This window comes from Trachypithecus francoisi, unplaced genomic scaffold (assembly GCF_009764315.1).
Source record: "Trachypithecus francoisi isolate TF-2019V2 unplaced genomic scaffold, Tfra_2.0 Lachesis_group8, whole genome shotgun sequence".
Classification (NCBI taxonomy): Eukaryota; Metazoa; Chordata; class Mammalia; order Primates; family Cercopithecidae; genus Trachypithecus; species Trachypithecus francoisi.
The window spans coordinates 76,354,136-76,376,251 of record NW_022681473.1 but is presented as its reverse complement, the minus strand read 5'-3'; the positions used below and the strand labels follow the sequence as shown (position 1 = coordinate 76,376,251).

At 40.4% G+C, this 22,116-nt stretch overlaps 1 protein-coding gene and 1 long non-coding RNA gene across 2 annotated transcripts in view; one reads left to right on the top strand and one right to left on the bottom strand.

The window, feature by feature from the left end:
* The first annotated feature begins 282 nt into the window (after window positions 1–282).
* LOC117081160 overlaps window positions 283–22,116 on the top strand; it is a 96,560-nt gene continuing 74,726 nt past the window's right edge. Inside the window, exon 1 of the long non-coding RNA XR_004436111.1 lies at window positions 283–684. This is a non-coding gene — a long non-coding RNA (uncharacterized LOC117081160). The remainder of the gene's footprint in view (window positions 685–22,116) is intronic.
* CCDC81 (coiled-coil domain containing 81) overlaps window positions 15,866–22,116 on the bottom strand; it is a 53,698-nt gene continuing 47,447 nt past the window's right edge. Inside the window, exons 14-15 of the mRNA XM_033206858.1 lie at window positions 18,626–18,751; window positions 15,866–16,398 (exon numbers count right to left, since the gene is read on the bottom strand). Of these exons, the coding sequence (XP_033062749.1) occupies window positions 16,257–16,398; window positions 18,626–18,751 (268 nt within the window). The 3' untranslated portion in view covers window positions 15,866–16,256. The remainder of the gene's footprint in view (window positions 16,399–18,625; window positions 18,752–22,116) is intronic.

The window sequence follows — 22,116 nt, the reverse complement described above, 5'->3', positions numbered from 1 at the left end:
CAATTCAGTAATTCTGAGCCAATGGAAAGGAAGTGCGCCAAGGGTTACCCCATCTAGGTCAGAACTCTTGTAAAATGCTCTGATGATCTCAGTTCTACACTTCTGTGTCCAGGTGACCCGCTTTGCGGGGGCTTCTTGGTGGGGCAGTAACGACTTTCCACCGTTCATTTGTCCTCATAAAGGTCGTGCTGACCCTGGCGGTAATCTCCAGGGAGCTTCAGAAACTCCATAAACGCACAATCAAGAACACCACAGAAAGGAATATGTTTACTCATTAACAATGGTGGCCTAACCATACAGCTGGGCCCGCGGCGGCCGCAGCACTGCCTAGAGCAGCCGCAGTAGTCGCGGTGAAGCTGCGGTGGGGTTCCAAACTCTAGGAGGACCAGCTGAGCGACTCCACTGAGCCAACACGCGCACACCGAGGTGCCGTTGCGGCACAAGCCCTCTCTTTCGTAGACTGCGCGCGACGAGCGAACCCCTTCACTAACCGCGGTTGGGCGGGCCAGTGAGGACGTCATCACTGCCGCCGCCGACGTGGGCCAGTTGCTGAAGCGAAGAAGCGCTGGATGAATCCAGAGTTTCCTTGTCTCCCACTGGAAGAGGAGAGGGACTGAGGAGCGACGCGCGGGTGGTGGGATGGGAAGCAAGGAAGAGGCTGGACAGAAACTGCAGGAAGACAAGGTAAGGTTGCGGAAGATTTCCCAGCCGTTGACTCTGACTAGTGTATCTTTTTCTACCTGTTTTATGTTTGTGTCTCTTGGGAACAACATAATATTTGGCGCTTTTTTTTTTTCCCTCATAAATCCACTCTGACAAACTTTTTTTTTTTTTTTTTTTGAGACGGAGTCTCGCTCTGTCGCCCAGGCTGGAGTGCAGTGGCCGGGTCTCAGCTCACGGCAAGCTCCGCCTCCCGGGTTTACGCCATTCTCCTGCCTCAGCCTCCCGAGTAGCTGGGACTACAGGCGCCAGCCACCTCGCCCAGCTAGCTTTTTTTGTATTTTTTAGTAGAGACGGGGTTTCACCGTGTTAGCCAGGATGGTCTCGAACTCCTGACCTCGTGATCCGCCCGTCTCGGCCTCCCAAAGTGCTGGGATTACAGGCTTGAGCCACCGCGCCCGGCCTGACAAACTTTTTTAGCTGAAAAAGCATGTATGCATTTTTGCCCTCTTATTTTGTGCTATTTGACCTATATTTCTATATTTTTTACCCTTTCTTGACCTGTTTTGGATTAAGGTTTTCCCTTTACTCTTTTGGAAGTTTTCACTGGGGCTGATACTTCCGTAGCACTTATTTTAGGGTAAGCGCTGTTCGAAGCTTAATCTACATATAATACAAAACCCCTATGAATTAGATACTAGTGTCATTTCTACTGTCCTGACTTTAAAAACCTAGGCATAGAACGGTAATTTGCCAAAGGTCACACAGCTAGTAAATGGCAGGGATGAGACTTTTTTAAAAAAAACTAATTTTTACTTTTATTATAAATTCAGAGGGTGCATGTGCACATTTGTTACATGGGTATATTGCGTGACCCAGAGTATGAATGATGATTCTGTCACCCAGATAGTGAGCATAGTACCCAATAGGTAGTTTTGCAAGGCTAAGATCTGAATCCCGGAATTTTGGCTCTGGAGTCTGCCTCTCTAATACATATGGTCTATTATATACCCTATTTCTGTTCTTTTAGTGCTTAAATAACTTAGAAAAAGTCAAACATGGTTCAGAATCTTTTCCTGTCTCTTGAAGGAATTCAGTATGCTTTAACTATTAATGTTGTCAAGCATCTTAATCTTTTAACGCCACAAATTGGACATTATTGTTTGTACAAATCAATGTTTGTTTACGTTTATTCATATTATCAGTTTCTTTGCTCACTATTCCTTCTTGCAGCTCGATTCTTTTTTTTTTTTTTTATTATACTTTAAGTTCTAGGGTACATGTGCATGACGTTTATATCATGTATAACTCCCCAATGCAATCCCTCCCTCCTCCCCCCTCCCCATGATAGGCCCCAGTGTGTGATGTTCCCCTTCCCGAGTCCAAGTGATCTCATTGTTCAGTTCCCACCTATGAGTGAGAACATGCGGTGTTTGGTTTCTCTTCTTGTGATAGTTTGCTAAGAATGATGGTTTCCAGCTGCATCCATGTCCCTACAAAGGACGCAAACTCATCCTTTTTGATGGCTGCATAGTATTCCATGGTGTATATGTGCCACATTTTCTTAATCCAGTCTGTCACAGATGGACATTTGGGTTGATTCCAAGTCTTTGCTATTGTGAATAGTGCCGCAATAAACAAACGTGTGCATGTGTCTTTGTAGTAGAGTAATTTATAATCCTTTGGGTATATACCCAGTAGTGGGATGGCTGGGTCATATGGTACATCTAGTTCTAGATCCTTGAGGAATCGCCATACTGTTTTCCATAATGGTTGAACTAGTTTACAATCCCACCAACAGTGTAAAAGTGTTCCTATTTCTCCACATCCTCTCCAACACCTGTTGTTTCCTGACTTCTTAATGATTGCCATTCTAACTGGTGTGAGATGGTATCTCATTGTGGTTTTGATTTGCATTTCTCTGATGGCCAGTGATGATGAGCATTTTTTCATGTGTCTGTTGGCTGTATGGATGTCTTCTTTTGAGAAATGTCTGTTCATATCCTTTCCCCACTTTTTGATGGGGTTGTTTGCTTTTTTCTTGTATATTTGTTTGAGTTCCTGGTAGATTCTGGATATTAGCCCTTTGTCAGATGAGTAGGTTGCAAAAATTTTTTCCCATTCTGTAGGTTGCCTGTTCACTCTGATGGTAGTTTCTTTGGCTGTGCAAAAGCTCTTTAGTTTAATTAGATCCCATGTGTCAGTTTTTGCTTTTGCTGCCGTTGCTTTTGGTGTTTTAGACATGAAGTCCTTGCCCATGCCTATGTCCTGAATGGTACTACCTAGATTTTCTTCTAGGGTTTTTATGGTATTAGGTCTAACATTTAAGTCTCTAATCCATCTTGAATTAATTTTCGTATAAGGGGTAAGGAAAGGATCCAGTTTCAGCTTTCTACTTATGGCTAGCCAATTTTCCCAGCACCATTTATTAAATAGGGAATCCTTTCCCCATTTCTTGTTTCTCTCAGGTTTGTCAAAGATCAGATGGCTGTAGATGTGTGGTATTATTTCTGAGGACTCTGTTCTGTTCCATTGGTCTATATCTCTGTTGTGGTACCAGTACCATGCTGTTTTGGTTACTGTAGCCTTGTAGTATAGTTTGAAGTCAGGTAGCGTGACGCCTCCAGCTTTGTCCTTTTGACTTAGGATTGTCTTGGCAATGCGGGCTCTTTTTTGGTTCCATATGAACTTTAAAGCCGTTTTTTCCAATTCTGTGAAGAAACTCATTGGTAGCTTGATGGGGATGGCATTGAATCTATAAATCACCTTGGGCAGTATGGCCATTTTCACGATATTGATTCTTCCTATCCATGAGCATGGTATGTTCTTCCATTTGTTTGTGTCCTCTTTGATTTCACTGAGCAGTGGTTTGTAGTTCTCCTTGAAGAGGTCCTTTACATCCCTTGTAAGCTGGATTCCTAGGTATTTGATTCTCTTTGAAGCAATTGTGAATGGAAGTTGATTCCTGATTTGGCTCTCTGCTTGTCTGTTACTGGTGTATAAGAATGCTTGTGATTTTTGCACATTAATTTTGTATCCTGAGACTTTGCTGAAGTTGCTTATCAGCTTAAGCAGATTTTGGGCTGAGACAATGGGGTTTTCTAAATATACAATCATGTCATCTGCAAACAGGGACAATTTGACTTCTTCTTTTCCTAACTGGATACCCTTGATTTCTTTCTCTTGCCTGATTGCCCTAGCCAGAACTTCCAACACTATGTTGAATAGGAGTGGTGAGAGAGGGCATCCCTGTCTTGTGCCAGTTTTCAAAGGGAATTTTTCCAGTTTTTGCCCATTCAGTATGATATTAGCTGTGGGTTGTCATAAATAGCTCTTATTATTTTGAGGTACGTTCCATCAATACCAAATTTATTGAGCGTTTTTAGCATAAAGGGCTGTTGAATTTTGTCAAAAGCCTTTTCTGCATCTATTGAGATAATCATGTGGTTCTTGTCTTTGGTTCTGTTTATATGCTGGATTACGTTTATTGATTTGCGAATGTTGAACCAGCCTTGCATCCCAGGGATGAAGCCCACTTGATCATGGTAGATAAGCTTTTTGATGTGCTGCTGAATCCGGTTTGCCAGTATTTTATTGAGGATTTTTGCATCGATGTTCATCAGGGATATTGGTCTAAAATTCTCTTTTTTTGTTGTGTCTCTGCCAGGCTTTGGTATCAGGATGATGTTGGCCTCATAAAAAGAGTTAGGGAGGATTCCCTCTTTTTCTATTGATTGAAATAGTTTCAGAAGGAATGGTACCAGCTCCACCTTGTACCTCTGGTAGAATTCAGCTGTGAATCCATCTGGTCCTGGACTTTTTTTGGTGGGTAGGCTATTAATTGTTGCCTCAATTTCAGAGCCTGCTATTGGTCTATTCAGGGATTCAACTTCTTCCTGGTTTAGTCTTGGGAGAGTGTAAGTGTCCAGGAAATTATCCATTCTTCTAGATTTTCTAGTTGATTTGCGTAGAGGTGTTTATAGTACTCTCTGATGGTAGTTTGTATTTCTGTGGGGTCGGTGGTGATATCCCCTTTATCATTTTTTATTGCGTCTATTTGATTCCTCTCTCTTTTCTTCTTTATTAGTCTAGCTAGTGGTCTGTCAATTTTGTTGATCTTTTCAAAAAACCAACTCCTGGATTCATTGATTTTTTGGAGGGTTTTTTGTGTCTCTATCTCCTTCAGTTCTGCTCTGATCTTAGTTATTTCTTGCCTTCTGCTAGCTTTTGAATGTGTTTGCTCTTGCCTCTCTAGTTCTTTTAATTGTGATGTTAGAGTGTCAATTTTAGATCTCTCCTGCTTTCTCTTGTGGGCATTTAGTGCTATAAATTTTCCTCTACACACTGCTTTAAATGTGTCCCAGAGATTCTGGTATGTTGTATCTTTGTTCTCATTGGTTTCAAAGAACATCTTTATTTCTGCTTTCATTTCGTTATGTACCCAGTAGTCATTCAGGAGCAGGTTGTTCAGTTTCCATGTAGTTGAGTGGTTTGGATTGAGTTTCTTAGTCCTGAGTTCTAGTTTGATTGCACTGTGGTCTGAGAGACAGTTTGTTATAATTTCTGTTCTTGTACATTTGCTGAGGAGTGCTTTACCTCCAATTATGTGGTCAATTTTGGAATAAGTGCGATGTGGTGCTGAGAAGAATGTATATTCTGTTGATTTGGGGTGGAGAGTTCTATAGATGTCTATTAGGTCCGCTTGGTGCAGAGATGAGTTCAATTCCTGGATATCCTTGTTAACTTTCTGTCTCGTTGATCTGTCTAATGTTGACAGTGGAGTGTTGAAGTCTCCCATTATTATTGTATGGGAGTCTAAGTCTCTTTGTAGGTCTCTAAGGACTTGCTTTATGAATCTGGGTGCTCCTGTATTGGGTGCATATATATTTAGGAGAGTTAGCTCTTCCTGTTGAATTGATCCCTTTACCATGATGTAATGGCCTTCTTTGTCTCTTTTGATCTTTGATGGTTTAAAGTCTGTTTTATCAGAGACTAGGATTGCGACCCCTGCTTTTTTTTGTTCTCCATTTGCTTGGTAGATCTTCCTCCATCCCTTTATTTTGAGCCTATGTATGTCTCTGCATGTGAGATGGGTCTCCTGAATACAGCAGACTGATGGGTCTTGACTCTTGATCCAGTTTGCCAGTCTGTGTCTTTTAATTGGAGCATTTAGTCCATTGACATTTAAGGTTAATATTGTTATGTGTGAACTTGATCCTGTCATTATGATATTAACTGGTTATTTTGCTCGTTAGTTGATGCAGTTTCTTCCTAGCCTCGATGGTCTTTACATTTTGGCATGTTTTTGCAATGGCTGGTACCGCTTGTTCCTTTCCATGTTTAGGGCTTCCTTCAGGGTCTCTTGTAAGGCAGGCCTGGTGGTGACAAAATCTCTAAGCATTTGCTTATCTGTAAAGGATTTTATTTCTCCTTCACTGATGAAGCTTAGTTTGGCTGGATATGAAATTCTGGGTTGAAAATTCTTTTCTTTAAGAACGTTGAATATTGGCCCCCACTCTCTTCTGGCTTGTAGAGTTTCTGCCGAGAGGTCTGCTGTTATTCTGATGGGCTTCCCTTTGTGGGTAACCCGACCTTTCTCTCTGGCTGCCCTTAAGATTTTTTCCTTCATTTCAACTTTGGTGAATCTGGCAATTATGTGTCTTGGAGTTGCTCTTCTGGAGGAGTATCTTTGTGGCGTTCTCTGTATTTCCTGAATTTGAATGTTGGCCTGCCCTACTAGGTTGGGGAAGTTCTCCTGGATGATATCCTGAAGAGTGTTTTCCAACTTGGTTCCATTTTCCCCCTCACTTTCAGGCACCCCAATCAGACGTAGATTTGGTCTTTTTACATAATCCCATACTTCTTGCAGGCTTTGTTCATTTCTTTTTCTTCTTTTTTCTTTTGGTTTCTCTTCTCGCTTCATTTCATTCATTTGATCCTCAATCGCTGATACTCTTTCTTCCAGTTGATCGAGTCGGTTACTGAAGCTTGTGCATTTGTCACGTATTTCTCGTGTCATGGTTTTCATCTCTGTCATTTCGTTTATGATCTTCTCTGCATTAATTAATCTAGCTGTCAATTCTTCCACTTTTTTTTCAAGATTTTTAGTTTCTTTGCGCTGGGTACGTAATTCCTCCTTTAGCTCTGAGAGGTTTGATGGAGTGAAGCCTTCTTCTCTCATCTCGTCAAAGTCATTCTCTGACCAGCTTTGATCCGTTGCTGGCGATGGGCTGCGCTCCTTTGCAGGGGGAGATGCGCTCTTATTTTTTGAATTTCCAGCTTTTCTGCCCTGCTTCTTCCCCATCTTTGTGGTTTTATCTGTCTCTGGACTTTGATGATGGTGATGTACGGATGGGGTTTTGGTATAGGTGTCCTTCCTGTTTGATAGTTTTCCGTCTGACAGTCAGAAGGACTGTCTGTTGGTCTGTTGGAGATTGCTTGAGGTCCACTCCAGACCCTGTTTGCCTGGGTATCAGCAGCAGAGGTTGCCGAAGATAGACTATTGCTGAACAGCGAGTGTACCTGTCTGATTCTTTCTTTGGAAGTTTCCTCTCAGGGGTGACTCCACCCTGTGAGGTGTGGGGTGTCAGACTGCCCCTAGTGGGGGATGTCTCCCAGCTAGGCTACTCAGGGGTCAGGGACCCACCTGAGCAGGCAGTCTGTCCGTTCTCGGATCTCAACCTCTGCGTTAGGAGATCCACGGCTCTCCCCAAAGCTGTCAGACAGAGTGGTTCGCGTCTGCACCGCCCCTGCTCTTTCCCCTAATGGGCTGCAGCTGTGCGCTGTCCACAGAGGTAGAGTCTACAGAGACAGGCAGGCTTCCTTGAGCTGCTGTGAGCTCCACCCAGTTCGAGCTTCCCAGCGGCTTTGTTTACCTACTTAAGCCTCAGCAATGGCGGGCGCCCCTCCCCCAGCCTCGCTGCTGCCTTGCGGATAGATCGCAGCAGACGGCTGTGTTAGCAGTGAGGGAGGCTCCGTGGGCGTGGGACCCTCCCGGCCAGGTGTGGGATATATTCTCCTGGTGTGCCTGTTTCCTTAAAGCGCAGTATTGGGGTGGGAGTTACCCGATTTTCCAGGTGTTGTGTGTCTCAGTTCCCCTGGCTAGGAAAAAGGGATTCCTTTCCCCCTTGCGCTTCCAGGTGAGGCGATGCCTCGCCCTGCTTCAGCTCACGCTGGTCAGGCTGCAGCAGCTGACCAGCACCGATTGTCCGGCACTCGCTAGCAAGATGACCCCAGTACCTCAGTTGAAAACGCAGAAATCACCGGTCTTCTGTGTCGCTCGCGCTGGGAGTTGGAGACTGGAGCTGCTCCTATTCGGCCATCTTGCTCCGCCCCCGCAGCTCGATTCTTTCTGAGGTTACTTTCTTTTATCCAGAAGCATTTTTTTGGAGGTTCCTTTGAATATCTGATCAACTTTGATAAATGTTTTATATATGCTAGAAAGTCTCTCACTGTTGAATCCATTTCCCTTATTGTTAGTAAACCAAATTTTGTTTTTTTCTTTAGGTTTCTTTTTTGGCTTTTTTCTAAAATTCTTTTACTTTCCCTTCATTGTTAAAAGTTTTGCTGGGTACACAATTCTACACTGACATTTTCTCTCAGCCCTTTGAAGGAAGGAAGAAAGGGGCCATGTGAAGGCCAGGAAGCAAAGTCTAGACATTTTAGAAAATTCTAACAGTTGTTAGAGAAGAAACCTGAGAATAAGAATATCTTCAGAGGGCTGAGAGAAAATGTCAGTATAGAATTGTGTACCCAGCAAAACTATGTAAAAATCAAGGCAAAGTAACAGAATTTTAGGAGAAAAAAAGCCAAAAAAGAAAAGTGAAAGGGAAGTTTCAAGAGCAAATTAAATCCTTTACTTTTGATAGCCTAAGCTTGTAAAAATGGTGAAGGAAAGCCATCTAGAACAGGGATTCTTGGCCCGTGGTCCAGGGGGCCTAGGAAACTTGTAACTGCGTGCAAAATGTTGTATAGGAGTATGTACCTGTTTTTAGGAGAAGGGTATATATTTTTCATCAGATTCTTAGAAGACTCCATGACTGTCCAAAACATTGAAAACCACTGAAACAGGAAATCCTTTGATACATTAATCTGGTCTGGCTGTGCTGTATTTCTGGAAAAGACAGAACTTGATGATAGCAAATCGGGGCTAATTACAGAGTTAGACTAAGACAAGAATAGTAGTTAACAATGAGGATCATTGAAAAAGATCCAAATTATAAAGACTTGCTCAGAGATCTGCTGTTTAGTGAAGGACTATAATAAAATTTGATTCTTAAAACAGTTGAATGATAGAAAACATTTTAGACCTTATGTCTATATAATTCATATAACCATGCCTCCATCTCAGCCTTGATAGACTGGAGCACACAGCCTTGACATCTGTTGTCATGACCCCTTCTTCTCTTCACCTGGCTTTTTCCTGTTTATCCTTAAAATTCAGTTTGGGCTTCATTTCCTCAAAAAGCTTTCCCCTCTGTGCCATGGTAAACTTACCAGAAGGAATCTACCTTGTTCTTCTAACAACCAATGCACAATGCTATTAGGTTTTTACCTTGTTATACAGGGGTTTTCTAGTTTTTACCTTGTTATAGCAGAGGTTTCACAATGGTATGAAACTAGAAATCATTAAAAGGAGGAATTTTGGAAAATTCACAAATACATGGAAATTAAACATGCTCATAAACAATCAGTGTGCCAGTGAAGAAAATAAAAGGAAAATCTAAAAATATCTTGAGACAAAAAGGAAAACACAATATACCAAACTTTATGGAATGCAGCAACAGCAGTTCTAAGAGGAAAGTTTGTAGCAATAAATGCCTACACCAAGAAAGAAAATTACAAATAACTAAAAGTTACACCTCAAGGAATTTTTTTAAAAACCCTAAGCCCAAGTTAGTGGAAGGAAAGAGATAATAAAGATCAGACCAGAAATAATCTAATCTCTATTTTATTTCTGCTCTGGAGATTAGAAAAACAATACAAAAGAAACTAAAAGGTCATTTTTTGTGAAGATAAAATCAACCGGCCTTTAGCTAGACTAACCAAGAAAAGAAAAAGAGAAAAGACTCAAATAAAATCAGAAATAAAGAGATGTTACAGTTGACAACACAGAAGTACAATGGATCATGAGAGACTATTATGAATAATTATTTGCCAAAAACTTGTGTAACCTAGAAGAAATGGATGTATTTCTACACACATACAAACTGCCAAGACTGAATCATGAAGAAATAGAAAAATCTGAGCAAACCAATAATGAGTAAGGAAATTGAATCAGTAGTAAAAAGTATCTCACCAAAGAAAAGCCCAAGAACAGATGGCTTCACTGCTGAATTCTACCAAACATTTAAAGAAGAACTAATACCAATTCTCTACAAACTCTTAGAAAAACACACACACACACACAAAATGAAAACAAACAAACAAAAAGAATGGGAGATAATACTTTCAATACTGGTCTTTTTAGGACCAGTGTTACCCTAATACCAAAGCCACACAGGCACATCACAAGAAATGAAAACTACAGGCCAATATCCTTGATGAGCATAGATGCAAAAATCCTCAACAAAATACTAGCAAACCAAATCCAACAACACATTAATAGAATTATTCACCATGATCAAGTGGGATTTATCCCTGGGTTGCAAGAATGGTTCAATATTCTCAAATCAATAAATGTGATATATCACATGAACAGAATGAAGGACAAAAATCATATGACCATCTCATTAAATGCAGAAAAAGCATTTGACAAACTCAGCATCCTTTCATGACAAAAACAACAAATTAATTACAGAATGAATATATTTCAGCACAACAAAGGCCATATATAATAAGCCTACAGCTAACATTATACTCAACAGTAAAAACTTGGAACTCTTTCTTCTAAGATCTGGACCAAGGATGTACACTCTTGCCACTTCCGTTCAATGTTATATTGAAAGTCCTTAGAGGAATAAAGCAGAAGAAAGAAAAGACATCCAAATAGGAAATGAAGAAATAAAACTATTGTTATTTGCTGACAACATAATTTTGCATACAGAAAACCTTAGACTAAGTGTGGTGGCTCAAGCCTGTAATCCCAACCCTTTGGGAAGCCAAGGCAGGAGGATCACTTAAGGCCAGGAGTTAGAAACCAGCCTGGTCAACATTATGAGACCCCCATTTCTACAAAAAAAAGAAAAAACCCTTAAGATTCTAACAAAAAGCCATTAGAATTGATCAACAAATTCAGGGAACTTGCAGGACACAAAATCAACACACAAGTCAGTAGCATTTCTTTACATTAACAAGGAACTTTCCAAAAAAGAAATCAAGAGAACTATCATTTGTAGTCGCTACTAGAAATAAATTACTGAGGAATATGTTTAACCAATTAGGCAAAGATTTATATAAAGAAAACTGTAAAACATTAACAAAAGAAATTGAAGAGGATAAATAAATTGAAATATATCCCATGTTCATGGACTGGAAGAATTAATATTGTTAAAATGTCCATACTACATGAATGATCTGCAGATTCAGTTCAATATCTATCAAAATTCCAATGTTATTTTTCATAGATATAGAAAAAACAATCCTAAAATTCATACGGAACTACAAAACAAACAAACAAATAGCCAAGGCAATCGTGACCAAAAAGAACAAAGCTTGAGGTATCACACTACCTAATTTCAAACTATACTACAAACTGATGGTAACTGAACAGCATGGTACTGGCATTAAAATAGACATATGAACCAATGGACAGAATAAAGAACCCAGAAATGAACCCATGTATCTACAGTCAATTGATACTCACCAAAAGTGCCAAGAATATACAATGGGAAAAGGACAGGCTATTCTATATACGGTGCTGGGAAAACTGGATATCCATAGACAACAAAATGAAATTGGACCCTTATCTCACACCATATACAAAAATCAACTCAAAATGAATTAAAGACATAAACATAAAACCTGAAACTGTAAAACTACTAGAAGAAAACACAGGGAAAACTACATGACATTGGTCTGGGCAATGATTTTTTAGGTTTGACCCAAAACTGCAGGCAACATATGCAGTAAACAAATGGGATTACATCAAAATGAAAAATTCCTACACAACAAAGAGAGCAATTAATAGAGTGAAGAGACAACCTACAGATTGGGAGAAAAATATTTGCAACCCCTACATATGATAAGGGATTAATATCCAAAATAGATAAGGAACTCAACTCTATTCAAAAAAAAAAAAAAGGAGACATGGGCAAGGAACCTGAATAAACATTTCTCAAAGGAAGATATATGAATGGCTAACAAATACATGAAAAAATGCTCAACATCACTAGTCATTAGAGGGATGAAAATTAAAACTACAATGAACTATGACTTCACACCTATTAGAAAGGCTATTATCAAAAAGAAAAGATAACAAGTGTTGGCTAAGATATGGGAAAAACCTTGTACACTGTTGATGGGAAATATAAATTAGTATAGCCATTATGAAACACTGTATGAAGATTCCTCAAAAAACTAAAAATACAGTTACCATACGACCCCAGTTACCATATGACTCAGCAATCTCGCTTCTCGTGATTTGTCCCAAAGATTTGAAGTCAAATATGAATATGTCAAAAGAGATGTTCTTTGCAGCACTATTCACAGTAGCCAGGATATAGAATCAACCCAAGTGTCCAACAATAGATGAATGAATAAAGAAAATGTGTTATATATACACAATGGAATAATATTTAGCCATGAAAAAGAATGAAATGCTGTCATTTATGGCAACATGGATGGAACTGTAACTTAGTGAAGTAAGCCAAGAACAGAAAGTTAAACGCTGAATGTTCTCACTCATACGTGGAAGCTAAAAAATAGTTGATCTTGGCTGGGCATGGTGGCTCATGCCTGTAATCCCAGCACTTTGGGAGGCTGAGGCAGGCAGATCACGAGGTCAGGAGATCGAGACCATCCTGGCTAACACAGTGAAACCCTGTCTCTACTAAAAATACAAAAAATGAGCCAGGCGTGGTGGTGGGCGCCTGTAGTCCCAGCTACTCGGGAGGCTGAGGCAGGAAAATGGCATGAACCCAGGAGGTAGAGCTTGCAGGGAGCCAAGATTGCGCCACTGCACTCCAGTCTGGGCAACAGAGCGAGACTCTGTCTCAAAAAAAAAAAAAAAAAAGTTGATCTCATAGAAGTAAAAAGTAGAGGTATTGTGGATAGCATTGGAGAACATTATGCTAAGTGAAGTACACCAAACACAAATAAATGCCACATCTTCTCATATGTGGAATCTAAAACTCATATAAGCAGAGAGTAGAATGATAGTTCCCAGAGGGTGGGGCATGGGAGGAATGTGGAGATGATAGTTGAAGTGTACAAAGCCTCAGATAGGAAAAATAAGTTTGATTGTGTGTGTGTGTGTGTGTGTGTGTGTGACAGTCTTGCTCTGTCACTCAGGTTGAAGTGTGGTGGCACGATCTCAGCTCACTGCAACCTCTGCCTCCTGGATTCAAGTGATTTTCCTGCCTCAGCTTCTTGAGTAGCTGGGACTACAGGTGCGTGCCACAATGCCCAGCTAATTTTTTGTATTTTTAGTAGAGACAGAGTTTCACCATGTTGTCTAGGCTGGTCTCGAACTCCTGACCTTAGGTGATTCGCCTGCCTTGGCCTCCCAAAGTGCTGGGTTTACAGGTGTGAGCCACCACACCCAGCAAAGTTTGATATCTTTTTGAGATCTGTTGCACAGTGTGGTAAATACAATGAGCACTTTACGTGTCAATGTCTCTAAAAGAATAAATTTCAAATATTCTTATCACAAAAAGTTAAATATTTAAGGTAATGGACATTTTAATTCACTCAATTTAATCATTCCACATTGTATTCAAGAATCACAATATCACTTTATACCCCATAAATATATATAACTATAATTTGTCAATATATAATTTTTAAAAACAATTTTTAGGATCCGACTATAGTACTGTAGTACTGACTGCTACCCATGACAGTAAATTATAAATTCCTCCAGTAAAAAGGTCTATGAAGTTAAATCTGCTCACCTGAACCTACCAAAATTAACTTATTTTTCTTTAACAAGGAATTCTACTTTTTTTTTTGAGATGGAGTCTCACTCTGTCACCAGGCTGCAATGTGGTGGTGTGATCTCAGCTCACTGCAACCTCCACCTCCGGATTCAAGTGATTCTCCTACCTCAGCCTCCCGAGTAGCTGGGACTCCAGGCACTGGTGCCACCACACCCAGCTAATGTTTGTATTTTTAGTAGAGACGGGGTTTCACCATGTTGGCCAGGATGGTCTCAATCTTTTGACCTCATGATCCACCCACCTTGGCCTCCCAAAGTGCTGGGATTACCGGCGTGTGCCACTGCCCCCAGCCAGCATTCTCTATTTTTAAAAAAATATTAGTATAACACTATTATAGTAATTTATTATATATTAGAGACAAATTACTTCAAGGGTGCAGCAGATATAGATTCAGGCAGGTCAGGCAGTGTTGGGGAAAGCCTATTGTTTTAAATATTGGTTAATGATGATTGGTATTGCGGGATCTGGCCAGCAGTCTGCAATGCAAAGGGGCTCTTTGTTCCCAGGCGGATCAGCAGGTCGAGAAATAATAGACACACGCAAGGTAGTGAAAGCTGGGTCCAGAGGGGTCACTGCCTTCTGGTCCTGCGATGCCGCCAATGCAGTGGATATGCCAGCATTTATTATTAAGTTTAGTGAGGGCGGGGGTAGGTTAGTGAGGGATTTAGGGTCATTGGATTATGAGGTGAGATGGTCACATGGGGATGAAGTAATTCTTTAACATAACATCTGTATGCAGAAGTGCAGTATACAGAGATAAGAATTTACAATATAGTGTGTGCATCAGTAATTCCTAACACAGCCTTAAAACAGAAACACAGTCGTTCCATAACCTATGATTAGCAAGATATTAATCAGCAGTAACAGTTGCAGCAAAAGCTGGTTACAAACAATCCATAGAAACAGGATGTGAAGCTAGACAACTGGTTAGAACAGAAATTCTCAGAAGGGAGTATGCCTTAACCCTAAAGAATCCCAGAAGTGCCATGGCAAGATGAGGGTGTTTATAACCCTATCTTATCCATATGAACAGGTGCCCCTCATGAATCTGTTTATAGGCTCTCCACAAGGGTCGCATTCCATTCCCAGAGGTATGAACATCTGCTTTTCTGGGATAGGAATCTTGGTGATGTGAAACCTCCCTGACTGCACGTTCATTCGTAGGCTCTCTGCAGGGGGAAGCACGTCACGCACTGTTGGCTTATTCTGGCAGTCCAACCTGGCATTGTCTTTACACAATCCTACATGCAACTTTGTATTTACAATAATCAGGAGCATTTCATCTTTTATTCCATAGCAATAGTTTCATGGGGTCTCCCTACAGATTGGCCCTCCATAGAATGATTTTTTGAGGAAATGAAAGGCAGAAATGGAGAAAGATTAGAGAAGAGGTTCCAAAAAATTGTGATCATCAGCAGGTATGCTTGTTTTCATAGAAAAAGATAACATTAGCAACAAAATTTGTCCAGTATCAGCTTGAGTGAATATTTTCTCCTTAACTTTTCAGGGCTCAACACATTCCTATTTTGTATTTGCAGTAGGGCAAAATGAAAGTTTAAATGTTCACAAACATCTTCCCACATAAACTTTCCTTCATTTCCCAAGGGAGAGATGTGACAGGCAGAAAACAAATAGTCTAAGAGACTTCCTTCTTCGCTTTTGTATTTCAGAAATCTAGACTTCACTCTATTTTACCTCAATTGGTCAGACAGGGCAGGGAGAGAAGAATGTACGCAGATAAATGAAGAAAGTTTTTAGTTGAGAACAGCCATACCTTAACTGAAAGTCAGTCCTGTGACAGGGAGATGAGTCCTCTTGAACAGCACTACAGCTCAAGAACGAAGTGAAGTAGTGGGAGACTCACCTCACAGTGCACAGTTATTCCAAGGGCATAGAAATAGCTGGACAAGGGAATGATATCTTGGGAGGCCCCACTAAAGTCCCAGGTATGTCATCAATGAGAAAACTCAGGGAGCATTTTTCTGGCCTCCTAGGTAAATAGTCAAACCCATCTCTGTGATGTTCACACATATACCCCTCTGGAAAAGTCTAGGGTTGGGGGAGGGGAGGGGGTAAAATGTACTATTATAAATTGTCATGCACAGTCGGGCGCTTAGAAAATATTTATTATTGCCACTATTCATTACAGACGAAAAAAGTTTTGTACACAAAGTCACGGAGCAGCAGCAGGGCTGGGTCAGCAGCACCCCAGCAGCCATAATGAATCTGGGTCCCCTTCCCAGCCCCTGTGCAGCAGGTTCTAGCCCTCAGGAACATTCAGACACCTTCACTGCCATCAGAGACGAGTATAGGAAATAAGTGGGGATGGGAGAAAGGCAGGAGTGAATTCAATAAGGGCTTAACAAGCAATCTAATGAAAGCACCAAACCTAAACAATGATTTTTTTCTCTGAGGTAAAAATATGCAGTTTCACAATCACCCCCAAACATGTAAAAGATAAAAACTTTCCCCAGGAAACGCAGATCCAAACTTTGAGTTTTACACAAGCAACCGGGAGCCTGGCAGGAACTTGTTCAGGGGCCACAGGTTGCTCTCGCCCACATTGGAGGTGCGCCTCTGGCACTGCTTGCAGCGCCGATACTTCTCACACTGGTCTAGGAGAAACAGCTTGTCTGAAGCCCTGAGGAGAGGAGAGCAAATGCAGATCAGTAGGTTTCTGGAGCCTCTAGAGGCCCAACTTGGAAGCTGATATGGCAGGAGGTACACAAAAGAACAGTAACACCTTGTGTTCCCTGCCTGCCATGCGGCAGTTCACCCCCTCCTGACATCCCCTCCTTCCAAACCTCTGCTGGCTTGTCGTTCTCCACTTAATAAAAAGCCCCAACTTGTGCCTTCACAGAAGTCTGACTCTACCCCTCCCTAGCCTCAGCCACCCAGGCCCACAGAGAACTTGCTGAAGGTCACACAGCCAGCAGACAGTGGCTCCAAAGCCTCTGTATTGACTGTTTTGCCATGTGGATTATACCTCTACCTGCTGAGCTCCCAGGAGACAGTGTTTGAGAGGTATATCAACCATTAAGTTGCTGGTTATCAGCTAACAACAGCAGAGAGTTGAGTGGACTTACAATGAAATATCCCAGGAGGCCAGAAGCCTCTGGAGAATTAAGGGCAGGAGAGGGAGTGGAGACAAAGAGGAAGATGAAAGCAACTAAAAGCAGAGATAAACAGGCAGTAGTAACTGATTTTCCCCTTTGATAGTTTTTCTTCATTATGAAAGACAGTCCCCCATGTGCTCCTCTACCCCATCAAAATTTCTCCATAGGTGGATTTTCCTTTTCTTTTCTTTTCTTTTTTTTTTTGAGACTGGGTCTCCCTCTGTCACCAGGCTGGAATGCAGTGGGTCGATCACAGCTCACTGCAGCCTCGACTTCCTGGGCTCCAGCAATCCACCCACCTCAGCCTCCTGAGTAGCTGGAATGCCAGGTGTGTACTACCACACCAAGCTAATATTTGTATTTTTGGTAGAGACAGGGTTTCACCATGTTTGCTCAGGCTAGTCTCAAACTTCTGAACTCTAGCAGTCCATCCGCCTCAGCCTCCCAAAGTGCTGGGATTACAGGCATAAGCCATGGCATCCAGCCAGAATTCTGTTTAAGAAGGATTATCAAGGGCAGTCTTAAAAGAAAAAAGAATAAACTACCTTGGAAGTGAGCAGGGGAAGACCTTCCTGGCTTGGTAATGGAACAGAGTATCATGTGCTAACTGCATGCATATGGACTTTGGTTTTACTTTTGCTTTATTTTCTTTTTATACCAACCAATTCCTTCTTCCTACTGCTGCCTGCTCAAGTATCTGTCCACACTTGGCCTAGGTCCTCAGACAAGTCTGCTTCACGATATACCTGGAGTAGATTTGTTAGCCTGCCACTCAACATTATTTTCTGTGTCTCCTCAATCCTTTATCACCATGTTGGCCAAGCACTCTTCCCAAACACAACTGAAATCTTCCTAGCATTAATCTCACTGACTTTTACCTGCCTTCCCAGATCATTGAGAAAACAGCTTGAAATCCCCAACTGCCCTTTCCTCTCCTTTTCTCTAAGCCAAATGACTCCACTTCTCCTTTGGATCCTATTTTCCACATCATCACTCATACTTTCATTGTCACAAAATATGGGTTCTACTCATTAGAAAGGTAGGTGAGAAATGCTTTACAAGAAAACCTAAAAGGAAAAGGAGAGTTACAGATCAAGATCCATTCTACAGATTTTATCCATGATTAAAAATTAATTGATAATTGGCAATTTAAACTATTATTTTGGTATATTTGGGTTTTAATAATTTGGTTGTATAGACTTGATCTGTTTCATCACATTTTTAACATGCTATAAAATCATACCTTACATTCGTATTTTAATTTTGTTTTCAAGGTGTAATACAACAGCAGTGATGTGAATAGTTAAGCTGAGGAGAGGTCAGGCATATAATAATTTCAGAAAGATGCTCTTGGTTGGCTCCAGAATAGGCATCTTACTTTTCCAATTGCCAATCTTATGACCCCTGGCCCTGCTCTTGAATAACCATTCCCTAAGCCTTGAAAATGTTCAGATTGGAAACTCACTCCCTCTACTTCCAAATAGTTATTTCCAAAGAGAATTTTCACTCTCCACAAAAAGCAAATAAAGCCACCCGGGTTAGTAAATACCTAGCATACAACCCAGCATTCTTCAATCCCATGTCTATAAAAGACATTTCTAATCAATCGTGGTGGTATTTCCCATGGAATACAGACTTGCTTTCTCCACAGAGTTCTCTAGGCAGCCACTACTAATAAAGTGGAGTTCCACTTGAAACCCATTGCCGTCCCACAAGGAGCAGGAGAATTTTGGGGTTCCAATCAGGCATTACCGTTCAAAAGCCTTCTCCTCTAGGTCTCGCTGCTTCTTCATCGCAGCACACCTTTCCCAGTCCTCCTGTAAGCATTGGTTGATTCTCTTTACTCGCTCCAGCTCAGCGGTTCTGTCTGCCACATGCCTGGAGAGAAAAGAACAGCCTGACTCCATAATACTTGGTAAGAGCATGCACCAACTTTGGGAGCCCCATTCCTTTTATGTTAAACAAAAAAACCTCTGGTTTTGTTCACTACTGAAATATACTAAAAAGTGTGAACACTGTAAAAGCACACTGAAATTCCTAGCTCTCAAATAATTTATGGGTCAAAGGTCTTTCATCTTCAATCCTGGTTTGATTTAATAGGATTGAAACCTTTTTCCAGTTAACAACTTCAGCCTGTAAAACCATTAATTTCCTTTGAGGCTAATGTAACTTATCTGAAGAATCATCCCAAATGGATTTCCTATACTCTCTTTCTTTCCTTTTAGTCCAGCCTCTAAGCTGCCAGTACTCAGCCTACCAGTCACTGCAGACATTTTACAAGGCAAAATAGATAGGTATACAAATGAAAGTCTACAAAAAGAGAAAATAAACACAAGTGACTAAGCAATGGAAAAGCAAATAGGGAAAACATTAACATTGTGAAGAAGGCAAGAAAAAAAAAAAAAAACAGGAATGTTTAGTGAAGGCCATGTCATTGAAGCAGTGACTGCAGTATAATCTCTCTCTTCATAGGGAGATATTCCCAGTATTGTGTTTCTATCACTGGTCTCCAAACACTCCATCACTACTGTTGTGAATCACCTTAAGCCTGGTTCAGATTATGTGTCTATTTCTTGCCAAACTGAAACGTTTACTGTCAGTTCTCATTGAAATCTAGAAGGAGCTTCACAAAATGTAACTGTTGATGTAGCCTGCTCTGAAGGGCTTTGTGTTACAGGTAGCAGCAGCCACTGGGTGTCAGGATCCTCCAATAAAAATCAGTTAATGTCCTCTATACTGTCTCACTTTTTCCTAAAACGGCACACCTTTTCATCTAACAAGCATTGATTGAGCAGCTATTGTGTGGTTATTATAAAGACCAAATGATACACAGGAAGTACCAGTGCCTATCACATAGTTGGAGCTCAATGACTGAAGAGTACCTATTACTTTTTTCATAAGTTATTTTTCTTTTTGTAGATTTTTTTATTGTGGTTTTAAAAAAACACATAACAAAATTTACTATCTTAACTATTTTTAAGTGTACAGTTACTTAGTGTTAAGTACATTCATGTTATGCAACCAATCTCCAGAATGCTTCCACATTACAAAACCAAAACTATACCATTAAACAGCTCCCCATTTCTGCCTCCTCTAGCCCTTGGCAACCACCATTCTGCTTTCTGTTTCTGTGATTTTTACTTCTCTGGATAACTCATATAAGTGGAGTCATACAGTATTTTGTCTTTTTGTGACTGGTTTATTTCACTTAACATAATGACCTTGAGGTTCATCCACAGTGTGGCATGTGTTAGAACTTTCTTCCTTTTTAAGAGTGAATAACAATTCCATTGTACAATGTGTATGTATACACATACTACATTTTGTTTATCCATTCATCTGTCAATGGACACTTGGAATGCTTCTACTTCTTAGCTGTTATAAAAAGTACTGCTATGAACATGGCTGTACAGATATCTTTTGAGATCAGCTTTCAATTTTTTTGAATACATAGCCAGAAGGGGAATTACTGGATGATATAGTAGTTCTATTTTTAATTTTTTGAGGAACCACCATACTGTTTTCCATAGCAACGGTACCATTTTATGTTCACACCAACAGTACACAAAGGTTTCTACTTCTCACCAACGCTTGTTATTTTTTTTTCATAGTAGCTATCCTGATGGATGTGACATGGTATCTCACTGTGATTTTGGTTTGCACTTTCATAATAATTCATGTTGTTAATCATTTTTTCATTTGCTTGTTGGCCATTATTATGTTATTTTTTAAAGGATAGGTTAAAAGCATTTTAAATGCCTAGAAAGTAAGAAAATGAGGCAGAGATTATGCAGGGGACAACTGGCATTCTCACAACATTGCTGAGAAACAAGTTGCTATGCCTTCTTAGCAATTTAACTGTCAGTTTCTGGTAATATTTCAAATGTATCATACATTAGCCAGGAGTGGTGGCACCTCTAGTCCCAGCTACTGTGAGACTGAGGCATGAGAATTACCTGAACCTAGGAGGCAGAGATTTCAGTGAGCCAAGATTGCACCACTGTACTCCAGCCTGGGTGACAGACTGAGACTCTGTCTCAAAGAAAAAAAAAAAAAAGGAAAATTAAACGTACTATACACTTGACCCAGCAGCCCCACTTTTGGCAATTTATCTGATAGAAACAAGAACCACTATATTAAAAATGTTTAATTCAGAATTGTTGTAATAGCAAAATATCTGGAAACAAAGTGAATGTTCATCAATAATGCAAAAGTTAAATTGTTATACATCTATATTATAGATAATATGCTGCTATTAAAGAAGATGAATCTTATATATATGTACTGACTTGTATATGACATTGTTAGGTTAAAGAAAGATTAGTTTGCAGAGTAATAGATAAGATCTCATAGACTATTTCATTTACAAAAGTGGAAGGAAAAATATGTGTGCATATTGCTTAAATAGGAAAAATTGTTTAAATTTTTTTGTAAAAAATAATGAAGGTTAATATGTATCCTATTTTTTAATTATTTTTTTACAAAAAAATTTTTAAACATTTCCTATTTAAGCAATATGCACATATATATTGGCTACTTAGTAGGGGAGATTGCCCTTTTTTTTTTTTTTTTTTGAGGCAATCTCTCTCGCTCAGGCTGAAGTGCCGTGGCGCAATCTCAGCTCACTGCAACCTCTGCCTCCCAGGTTCAAGCATTCTTGTGCCTCAGCCACCCGAATAGCTGGGATTACAGGCGTGCACCACCACGCCCAGCTAATTTTTGTATTTTTAGTAACGACGGAGTTTCACCATGTTGCCTAGGCTGTTCTCAAACTCCTGGGCTCAAGTGATCTGCCTGCCTTGGTCTCCCAAAGTGGTAGGATTACAGGCGTGAGCCACTGTGCCCAGCTAGCCTTCAGTTGATTTCTTTTAATGAGAATGAATTGTTATTTTTGAAAATAAGAGCAAAAATAAAAAAAAAAGTATAAATAGCTTAGAGTTCTGTCTGGATCACCCTGACTAAATTATCCCCTTTGAAAGAAAGTGGCCTTCTATTTGTCACAGAGAATCTAAGATCACATGTTCAGATGAACCAGAGAAGGACCAGGGAAGGGAGTTGGAAAAGATAAGAGAAGTGAGAGAATCTGCAATAACCAGTAAAGAATATGTAAACAGAAAACAAGATCTGACCGATACAGAAATAGGGATTTGTTCAGTTTCCGCAAATGCTCTCACATACATAATCCCATCTAATTCTCCCAGTAAGGATAGGACGGGCAGATGTGATTATTCTTCTTTCTCATA